This window comes from Trichosurus vulpecula, chromosome 1, assembly GCF_011100635.1.
Source record: "Trichosurus vulpecula isolate mTriVul1 chromosome 1, mTriVul1.pri, whole genome shotgun sequence".
NCBI lineage: Eukaryota > Metazoa > Chordata > Mammalia > Diprotodontia > Phalangeridae > Trichosurus > Trichosurus vulpecula.
In genome coordinates, this window is record NC_050573.1 from 415986788 (window position 1) to 415998812 (window position 12025).

Below are 12025 nucleotides of genomic sequence, written 5' to 3' on the forward strand. Positions count from 1 at the left end.
CTAGCTCAATTTATTTCTTTTCAAGTTCTTAACCTCATGTTTAAGTATGAATGTTTTGATTTTCTTTTGATAATAGTTTAGGAACAAAGAGAACTGTGTGATATGTTAGCATGCCAAGTGTCACATTCTCTTATATACCCAATTATGTAATACATACCCATGTATATAAGTAAGCAAGAAGAGTCAATAAATCTGATGAATGAAGGGAAAAACATAAAAGTGAAGCAAGTATAAAACTTTTTTTTAATTCTAAATAGTTGCCTATGAGTAGGGTCAATCTTGTTTGGATGGACACATTATTATGGGGCAAAATATAAAATATTTGTGTTTGTGTGTGTGTTCCAGTGTATGTTTAAAAGAAGGAAACTATTTAGAGGAAAAAAATAAAATCAACTGACAGTTAAGCATCCATCATGTATCTGACATTGTCTTAGCACCACAAGGGTGTATAAGAACAGTTTAAGACAAGGCACCTGCCTTCAAGTAGCTTACAATACAATATCATTCTTCTGTATATGCTCTCAAGAAGAGCAAAGGTCTTTCCCTATCCCCCTCCAGCTAGTGATCACTGGCGTTTAATATTTTGTATTCCTTTGTACATATTGTGTTTTCTTGTGTGTATATTTTATCACTCCTTAGGATGCAATACTTTTAAGGGTAGAAGCTATTTGGGAATGCTTAGTAGCAATGTGCCCATGGGAAATTACCTTAATCTCTCTGAATCTCACTTCCTTCATCTGTACAAAGAGGTTAGACCTCTAGCGTCCCTTCTAGGTCTAAATCTATGAGCTTATGGTTTTTGTCTTTATATTTCCCAGAAATATAAGCATAATGCAATACACATGTGGGACTGGAACCCAGATCTTCTTGAAACCAGTTCGTGTATGTGTCTGTGTCTGTGTCTGTGTCTTTGTGTGCGTCTGTGTGTATGTGCGCAGATATAGAACTCTAGAGATAATTATATCTATCTCTATTACACAGGCACATATATCTATATATAGATCTCTCTACATATGTATCTATATGTATACATACAGTCTCTGTACACAAACATGCACATATACAACCTTTCAGATGGTTTCTGTATCTGGGGAGGTGAGAAGGATTGGGTTCATAGCTTAGTTTGGTTCCTAGAGCACAGTCTTATTTCCAAGTCCAAACTTTTCCCTCACCCTACCTTGAGTTCCAGGCACCCTGGCTTCTCAGGGCTTCCATGCCTGGATGACTGTCTATAAAAAACTTGCCTGCAATCCTGGCTCCAAGGTCTCCATGGCTTGAAATCCCAGGTCTCTGGGGATTATCTCTGGCTCCTGAAACTGAGGCAAGTAATACAAAACAGAAACAAATATCCTCAGGCCCATTTCTTGGAGCTGGAGTAAAAAGTAAGGCAAGTCCTTCCCCTCTCACTAGTTCAGTTCATGGTGTCCATGCTGGGTGCAACAGATAGGAGTCCCAGAAAAGAGTACATCAAGAAGAGGTGGTGGAAAAGAGTATAGGCAAAAAGAGAGCAAAGAGCTTAGTCTCACCAGTTTTAAAGATGCAGGTAGCCAATCAAAGAAGGCTACCCCCAACCATCCATATGGTAGGAGGCACAATAAGTTCCATGTCAGGCAAACTGGGAATGTTCAAAAGACTCCTCAAAGATGTCTACATGTTAGAACTGGGCATGCTAAGAGAAGCCTGTGTGTGTGTGTGTGTGTGCGCGTGTGTGTGTGTGTGTGTGTGTGTGTGTGTGTGTGTGAGAGAGAGAGAGAGAGAGAGAGAGAGAGACAGAGAGACAGAGACAGAGAGACAAAGACAGACAGAGATAGAGACACAGACACAGACAGACAAAAAAGACACAGAGAGAGAGAGATATGGATGAATAGGATAACAGAGAGATAACTGTATATAGAAATAGCTATAGGATAGAGATAGCTATATGTAGATATAGCTATCCTATCCATCCATCCATCCATCTATCAGTAATATGCAATCTGGCTTCCACACATACCACTATATGAAGAAAAGATTCTCAGTGGTCACAAGAAACCTCCTGGTTACCAAATCCAAGGGTCTTTTTTTTAGTCCTGACCCTCTTGACATCTCTGAAGATTTGGAAATAGCAAGTCATTTCTTTATAGATATTCTTTCAATCCTTGACTTCAGGAACAGCATAGCTCTTGATTTTCCTCCTAACTCTAGCTATTCCTTCTGCCTCTCCTTCACCGGCTCCTCGTCCTCTTCGCAACCCATTAAAATGAGAGTTTCCCAAGGTTCTCTCATTGGTGCCCCTCTTTCTACACTCAGCAATATCAATATCTTCAACTATTATATTTACATAGATGACTGGTCTATATCTCTACTTTTCACCCAAGCTCCAGATTTTTTCAAACCATCTTCTCCATACCTTCTTGAGTACTTCACCTCACCCCTTACTACAAAAACAGTGTGTATTTGCAGTGGACATCATCTTCTCCCTTTCTGCTCCTCTCACAAACCTTTGACATCACTCCTACATTATTCTCTCTTCCATTACACCTGTCTCTAATGAAAAGTGGCCTTTCTCCTTGTCAAGTCCACCTTAATACCATCCATTCCCTTCTTCTCCAACAGACTGATCCACAAGCATCCCCTATTCTTCTAATCTTCGGTCTCTCCCTATCTACTGCTGCCTACAGACAGACTCAGATTTCCCCCAGCCTTAAAAAGTCTACTCAATTTATTATTCTTTATTCCCCCTTTCTTTCCCAAGAAAACTCAAAGAAAAACAAAAAAACCCACCTACATTTGGTGTTTTCACATCATTTCACATCATTTCCGTTCATTCATTTCTTATTCCCTTGCAGTTAGGCTTCCAACCTTGTTTCTCAAGCAAAAGTGTTCTTTCTAAAGTAATTCTCAGTAATCTCTTAATTGCCACATCTGATGGCTTTTCCCAATCCCCATCCTTCTGGACCTCTCCACAGCTTTTGACACTGTTCAACACTATTTCCTCCTTTATAGTTTCTCCTTTCTGAGTTTTTATGACAATGTTTTCCCTTGATTCTCCTTAGTCTCCTGTGTTGGGGTTTAAGCAAGCCTTGGTGTTCCTTAACTGTAGGTGTTCCCAAGCCCTCTATTCTGGGCTCTCTTCACTCTCAGCACTCTCTCATTTGATAACCACATCAGCTCCCATAAATTCAATAATATCTCCACATAGTGATGTCGAGGTCTACATATTCAATTCTAGTTTCTCTCCTGAGTTCCCATCTCACAGCACCAATTGCCTATTAAACATTCCTGGATTTATGTCCCAAAGGCATCTCAACATTGAATACATCCAAAACCAAACTTATTTACTTTTGCCCAAAAAACCCACTGCTTTTGAAAACTTGGTCACTTCTGTTAAAAACACCACAATTCCACAAACTTCCCCATTTCCTTTGAGGACATCAGTACCCTTCTGGTCACCCAGGCTTACAACTTAACTCTTCACTCTCATTCACCCAACATATCCAATCACTTGCCAAATTTTATTGCCACAATATCCCACAATATCCACTCCCACCACCCCCACCTTAAATAAGGTCCTAATCACCTCTTGCCTGGACTAGTGCTACAATTTCCTATTTGGTCTTTCACTACTCCAGTCTGTCCTCTACTCTTGTATGGTTCTCTATTACCTTTTGGAACAAATATAAATTCTCTTTGGTCCTTAATGCTTTATACAACCTGGCCTCAAATACCTTTCTAAGCTTGTTCCACATCACTGGACTTCATGCATTCCACAGTCTAGGCAAACTGGCTTTCTGGCTGGACATGTCATCTCTCACCCCCCTCAGTGCCTTTCCATTAGCTGTACCCCATGCATAGAAGGCACTCCCTCCCTGCTACCTCCCCCACCCCTACCAGGAGCCTTGGTCTTATTCAAGATTCAACTTAAGTATTACCTTCTACACAAAGGTTGGCCTAATCCCCACAGCTGCTAATGCCACGCCCCCCCCCCCCGCCCAAAAAATGATTACTCTGTGTGTGTGTAATATTAGACACACACACACACACACACACACACACACATATGTCCATGTTCTTTCCTCTAATAGAGCATAAACCTTCTTGAGTTCAGGATTTCCTTTTGTCTCTATATTCTCAGAGCCTAATATATATTACACAATGGGGGCTTAATTAATGCTTGTTGACTCATAGATCTATTGCCTTTTCACTTGCCTGCAGGCTACGTCCATCAGAATGTTACATTAGTACATCAAACTTGACATCTCTCCAAATCAAGTTTATTTTTCTCCAAGAGTTCCTCTACTTTACAACCACTATTTACATCAGCAGTACCACCAACTCACTTAATATCCCCTGCTCTGAAAACCTTGGCATTAGATCTTTGATTCTCCTTTCTCCCTAAATCTCATATATATAATCAGTTCCTAAGTCCTGTTGCTTTTTTGCTCTATAATCTCCCTCACATCCATTCTCTCCTTTCTGTTCCCACACTCACCACTTGGTATATCATTATGGATGCTCTGTACACACGGACTATTCAGTAGCCTAGTAACAAATCTTCCTCCTCCGTTTTCTCCTTCACTCAAACCATTCTTCACATAGCTTATATTTATATTGACTTATGTTGATTATCTTCAGATCTAGCCATGTCACTTGGTTCAAAATCTTCAAGGGGCCATTGAGGTCTGGAAGAGGCCTTAGAAATCATTTATTCTAACCAACCACCACTTTATTTTACAGATTAAGTGGATTGCCCAAAGTCAGACAGACAGTAGGGTGCAAAGCTGGGTTTTAAGCCAAGGTCTTCCACCTCCAAATCCAGCATCCTTTCCATTGTAGCCCCCAAAACTACACACTTAGTTATGACCCTATCTTTCCAGACTTATCTCATAACATTTCTCTCTTTGTACTCTATGCTCTAGTTGTATAAGATTAGCACATGGATGCCTTATATTTAACCACCTCCTTGACTTTGTTCTGTATACCTAGAATGTTACCATGACCCCTAGAATTACATTCCATAAATTTAGAGCCAGGACAAAACCTCAGAAGGCATCTAGTCCAGCCCCTCAATTTCTCAGATGAGGAAGCTAGGGACCAGAGAGATTTAATGACCTAAATCTAATGTCACAGATCACCAATGGCAAAGCAAGGTTTGAAACTCAGGTTTTGTCACTCTAAATCCAACTCTCTTTTCCAACTCAACTTTTCCCCATGCTGACTCTCAATTTCCTACTTATTAAATTCTCCTTCATCCTTTAAGGCCCAAGTAAGATGCCACCTACTCCAGGAAACTTGGTCATCTTGGTTGGTAGTGAGCTTGGACTTCATGTAGCACTTTGCAGTTTTTCATGTGCCTATTTCCTTCTTTTTGTGCTTATTTTGTATGATAATCTTTGCATATGTATTATATTCGCCCACTAAGCCACATGAGGGATGAAACTAAGTCTTCTCTGAACTTTGTTTCTTAGTCAGAACCTAGCCCAATGCCAAAAACACAACAAATACTTGCTGAGTTGAATTAAATTTTGTCGAAATCAAATGTCTATTGGCTTTCATGCTTATAGGTCTCGAGATGTAGCTGAAGTTAAAGTTAAGATGACTTTTGCACCTAATAAAGTGAACATTCAAAAGAAAAACTGTAAGATGGAGGGGAAGGAAACAGTATGCATAAATGCTACCATGTGTTTTGATGTCAAACTGAAGTCAAAGGAAGACACAATTTATGAAGCTGGTAAGTTTCCTCTACAAAGGACATTTAGGTTATAACTCAGTGCCTTTGTTCTTGGATTTTGCTGTACTCCACTACCTGCCTCTGGTGTGGGACCTACCTGTGGAATGGAATTTACTAAAAGAATCTGATTATGTCATAAGGGGAGCCAGAAAGAAACAGGCAGAGTCTATTAGAGTCTATTTGCCCAATAGATAATGCAGAAGAAATTGGAAAATAATTGACATCAAATATACATGTGGTGATAACATTCATCCGCTCAGAAAATCTTCAGTGGATTCCTATGACCTTCTAAATAAAGTCTAGACTCCTTTGCCTGACATTCGAGACCCTCTCCAACCTGGAACAACCTTTCCAATCTCATCTCATAGTACTCTCCAATTATGTATACAGATGTAATGTGGTATAGTGTCTGGAGTGCTTGAAGTGGATTCCTGAAGGGCTGGGTTTGAATCCTTCCTCTGATACTTATAAGCTAAGTGATTCATGGAAGAGTCATAACCTTTTTTGTGCCTCAGTCTCTGATTCTGTAAAATGGGAATAATAGCTATACCTATTTCTTAAGTATACTTGAGTACTTCTTAAGTACCTACTTCGAAGTAGCTCAAATAAAATGACTTTGCAAACTCTTGTCAGTTGTTATTATGAATTCTAATGCTCCAGGCCATGAGCAGTGAGATGACAATGGATAGAGTTCAAGGCCTGGAACCTGAGTTCAAATGTGGCCTTGGATATTTACTAGTTATATGACCCTGGACAAGTCACTTAACCCTGTTTTCCTCAGTTTCCTCATCTGTAAAATGAGCTGGAGAAGGAAATGGCCAACCCCTCTAGGATCTTTGCCAAGAAAACTCCAAATGGGGTCACAAATAATCAGACACAACTAAAATGACTGAACAGCAATGCTCCAGGCAAACTGGATTATTCTCTATCCTTCAAACATTCTTTATCTTACTTTCTGCATGCCTTTATCTACACCATTCTTTATGCCTGAAATGTTCTCCGATCTTTTTACCTGATGAATTCCTGTCTATCTTTTAATGTTTTACTAAAGCACTATCCCCTCCAGATTAATAACAATAAGTAACCTTTACATAGTACCTACTATATTCTAGATACCGTGCTAAGATCTTTAAAATTTTTATCTCATTTGATCCTCATAACATACCTGGGAGGTAGCTGCTATTATTATCCCTCTTTTACAAATGAGGAAACTGAGGCAGATGGTGGTTCAGGGATTAGCCCAGGTTCACACAGCTCATAAGTATCTGGGGCTGGATTGAATTCAGGTCTTCCAGACTCCACATCCAACACTCTATCCACTGTGCCATCTAGCTGTCCCAAACTGATTTTCTCCATGAAGCATCATCTTCTTCCCTTATTCAGTAATAACCTTTCCCCACAGATCACATGCAGTAATTTGTAAAATATGCATTTAATACCCTTATTATAAAATAATCATGCTTGCAGTCAGCTCCATTTGTATTTTGTCCCTTCACACAGCAGGTATTTAGTAAACGTTTGTAAAATTTTGGAGTTGAAGTTCAGGACACCAAGACTCCATGGTTCTCTGGACCCTCCACTTATGATGAGGAACTCAGGGGACAATTCTGCTGTCAAAAATGGTAAACCTGACAAGCAAGCATAAAGAGATTTTGAGTATAAATGAACACAGTTCTTTGTGGGTTTACCCAGAAAAGGGACTTTTTTTTTTACTCTTATCTCCCCAGCAAATGGGCAAAACACAGGGCTGTTTTGTTTTGCTTCTCCCAGCACCCCTCTAATCAAACATCTCTACTGGGATGAGTAGTCTGCAATAGAGAAGGTCAGATAAGTAATTTTTTTCATATATACTATGTATTCTCTGTGAAACTTTTTAATGCTACCTTTAAAGCATCATAGAGAAATATGCTAGCTATATATTGGAGTTAACAGTTACTCAGGACAGAGGAGGCAGAAGGGCAATGCTTTCTTCAAGTCAGATATAAGCTAAATGAATAATTTTCAACGTCTTAAAATTTCTTTTTCTGTGTTTCTATAACACAACTCCAATAATATCCTTCCCTGATATTTCATCATCATATGGAGATAACCGTGAGCTCATAAGGGTTATGCCAATGGACCACAGACTCCAGCAGATCCTATTAATATGGAAAGGTTCTGAGTGCAGGACCCAAACAGTATCATATGTCTACCAACTGAAGACATAACTAGCTAAATTCAGAGAAGCTCATTACCATAGGATTGGCTACCAGGTGATTAATTTTTTGGAGGGGCCACAGCAGGTCATTAAGAGTTGGGATTTACATCTGTGGGGAGTGTATCCACAATGATAAAATCATAGATCTTTCCAAGAATTGAAGTAAGTCTCCAACATATATGCTTGTCTATGCTTTTCAAATATTCTACAAAGTCAGCTGTTTTTGTTCAACTCTTTTTGTTTTGTTATGAGAAGGTATCAGGGGTAGAGGATTATGTAGAGAGAGTATAGAGGTGAGTAGATCACAAAATAATTGGCTTAGAACACAAATAAATAAATAAAGGTATCAATCACACCTTTTAAAAAAAGTTTTAGATGTTCCACTAAAGAAAGTGAGGGAGCTAGATAGTACAGTGGATGGAGGCCCCAGGCCCACAATCAAGAAGGCCTGAGTTCACATGTGACCTAAGACACTTACTAACTGTGACTCTGGGCAAGACACTTAACTTCTTTTTGTCTCAATTTCTTTATCTGTAAAATAGGGATAAGAATAGCACCTACTTCCCAGGATTTCTTAGAGAATCAAATGATAATTGTAAAGCATTTAGTACAGTGTCTGGCACATAGTAAGTACTATGTAAATGTTAGCTATCGTTATCATTATTATAATTATTATTATTAGGTTTTAACATTTATTTATGATTTGTGGAATCCATAGCCTTACCAAATAAATGGCCAAAGATGAAATAGTATGATTTATATAGGATATAAATCTATTTTAATTACTTTAAATACAAATAAACTTTATTACCTTTAGAAGTAATTTAATTAATTTCAAATAATTTGTAAACATTTTAATTTAATTAATTTAATTACATAGAATGAATTATTCTAATCTTCCTATGCAAATATATGTATTTGCATTTTGATAAGCTTGGCAATACTTCAGTTTTACAGTGTAATAGAGGCTGGACAAATGTTTGTTGATGATGAGTGCAATCTAAAAAGAGGCCTTTTTATAATCCAGCTGAAGCCCTAATACCAATGTGCATTCTTGGCTATTTTGTGTCCCAATACTTAGCACAAAGGCTTTTGCATAGCAGGTACTTATTAAAAGTTTGTAGGATTGATTATAATGTAGACCCATGTGCCAAGCAATGGTCTAATATTTCTAATTTATTGCAATGGAAAAGATGATAGTCAGTAAACTCCGTAATCTGATGTGGCCTGGGAATGAACCGAGAGTGCCAGTCCCTATTTATTTGTTTAGTAGAACAAAGTATGTACCATATAAGGCTTAAGGATTTGGATTCAATCCAAAAAATACACAATGTTAAAACCATTTGGTCCATAACTTAATCTCCCTTTGATCCTTTACAAGCTCATTCAGCTTGGATTAAGTGCAATGACTAGTCTTGGTCCCACAAAACAGATAGTAAAATGTGCCTCACTCTTCTCAGCAACAAGACAGGTGACCAATGACAGGGACACCATGTCGCATATGTCATCAGAATCAATCACTTTATCCAATGTTTTTGTTTAACCGTTTTTCTTTGTTACAAGGAAAGATTCCATTCCAGTACAGGTCAGGGAAGGGAAGAGCAATGTATCCAGACACAACTGTGATGTACAAGCAAAAAGCATCAATAAAACATATTTTATAGAGAAGAAGCCAGTTCAGGACCATGTTTCAGAGTCATCCTCATGAACATTAATTATCTCAAGTCCATACATTTCTAAGAGTTCCAGTTAATGGAAATCTCTGATTATTTGAATAATCAATAAGTGTGTCTTACTGTAATCCTCAATTACTTTACTAGGCCATGATAATAACTATGGACAAATATTTGAATTTTTTTAATAGATCTGCAATACCGAGTTACATTAGACTCAGTAAGACAGATATCACGAAGTTTCTTCTCTGGAACGCAAGAAAGAAAGATTCAAAAAAACATCACAGTCCGTGGATCAGAATGTACTAAGCATTACTTCTACATGTTGGCAAGTAAATCATATATTATAGCTGCCTTTTTATAAAGCTTAATTAAAATAAACATTTTTCAGTCCTCTTTTCTTTGTCAGGAAATCAAGGGGGTAGGTTCTTTCATTATTAAATGTTATCTGTATTATCATGTATGTCACTATAGCCTTGTTTCTAAAATAATTTTGGATTTACCTTACACCTTGGTTCATATATTGGGGCTTCTCCTTAATGAATTGCCTATCTGGTTCTTTTTTTTTTTTTTTTTTTTGCTCCCACCCATATAACTCTGAGAACTTCTGAAGTTAATTTAAATCCAGGTATTCAATGGCTCACCATTCAAGCAGAACCATACTAGGAAAATCATTGAAACAAAATGGTAAAGCAATAAACATTACCCACATTCCTAGTTAGAATGGTCTTGTTCTCTTTCCTCTTCCCCACCCACAGAAATTGGGGTCTCACCAAATCCTCCAAAAGCTCCTGACTTTGACAGGCAGAGCAAGAAGTTGGAAATATCAGATATCCCAGCCAGTTTCAGCATCTCTCCACAACCAGGAAGTCTCCTCTCTTTGTTCCGAGGAGCCTCAAGCAGATTCCTGAACTCTTGAATTACTAGATGCTTCCATAGCTCTCCCAGACACCTCTTTCTTTCTAGAAGTCCTTTTTTTGCCCCTTGCAAGCAACAGCTGTGCCATGGACAGGCACAGGAGAAGTGGTATTCTCGCTGGCCTTCAATGAATGTTTATACATTGGGCTCAGGCATCTTAAGTAATGTAACCCTTTTCCTATCATATGCATCTGTTAAAATACATTAGCTAACAAAATATATTAGGTTAAAATATATTAGGTATAAAATAATTAGGTATCTACCTGTTGTAATAAATTGTTATGGAAAGAGTGATAAGAATTTGGGAGACCTTAATTCTAGTTTTCCATCTGCCAGTCACTAGCAGAGTTAACTTGGCAAAGTCACTTACACCCTTTGAGTAATTTAACTTCTGTCTGCTTCAGTATCTTCACCTGTAAAATGTGGATAATAATAGCACCCATCTTCCAGGATTATCCAGGTGAGGATCAAGTGAGATGATATTTTTAAAGCTCTTAGCACAGTGCCTGGTCCCTAGAGGGTGCTAAATAAATGCTTGTTTCCTTTTCTTCTTTCCTCTTCTATTTTTTTTTCCAAACTGAAGTGAAAATACACTATCTACCTTAAGGCAGAGGATTAGCTGAAATGATTTCTTGAATTTTCTTGCAACTCTAAGATCTATAATTATAAGATAGATTGTTTCTATTTACTGTTTCTCTGTACATAGACCGAAACCATGAAAATTATGCTACCTTGATCACCAATTTATAAAATTGTAACTAAGATTGGACTCTATACTGTTTCATTTCACTTTTCCAGTAACATAAGCAAATCATTTTTCCCCATTGGGGTGAAATTTATAACCAATTTGAAAGATGTTGGACTTTACCATTCCATTTCCTAACCATTTTCTTTCAGTGTGGTAATGCAACATTAAAAAAGTCTCATGACACATTTGTAAATCAGTGTTTTGTGGTTACACTGAGGGATTAGATTGATTTGTTATAGTCAAGTTTCTATTTTCTTAAGTTTGTGCATGCGTTATACTACAAAATAATTTTCTTAAAATCATTCATAAAATTGAAAAAGGCTAAAAACAATCATAGAGTTATTGTAGAGGTACAGATTCAGAATATAGACATTTAACACAACAAACTGTTTTTCTCTGGCTTATTTTTATGTTTCTGATTATTCATGTTTCATTTTTTGAAAATTATAGTTCTCAGTAAGACAGTTAACTAAAAAAAAAAGAAATAGATTCTACTGTTTATAGAAGAAGATCATAGATCTAGGGTTAGAAGAGATTTTAAATACTATCTAATCCTCCCCAGCCCCTTCCCATTTTGCAGACAAGAAAACTGAGGTTCAAGGAAGTTCAATGCCTTGGACAAGATCACACAGTAGGAAGCATCAGAAGTGCAATTTAATCTTTCCCACGCCTTCGATATCAGTTTTTCAGTTGTCCAGTCATTTTTCAGTCATGTCTGACTGTTTGTGACCCCATTTAGGGTTTTCTTGGCAAAGATACTAGAGTGGTTTGCCATTTTC

The 12025-nt window shown here is 37.7% G+C and overlaps 1 protein-coding gene across 1 annotated transcript in view; it reads left to right on the forward strand.

The window, feature by feature from the left end:
* The window catches only part of ITGA1 (integrin subunit alpha 1), a 199403-nt gene that overhangs the window by 146136 nt on the left and 41242 nt on the right, over positions 1-12025 (forward strand). The window contains exons 16-17 of the mRNA XM_036760530.1: positions 5544-5710; positions 9772-9908. Of these exons, the coding sequence (XP_036616425.1) occupies positions 5544-5710; positions 9772-9908 (304 nt within the window). The remainder of the gene's footprint in view (positions 1-5543; positions 5711-9771; positions 9909-12025) is intronic.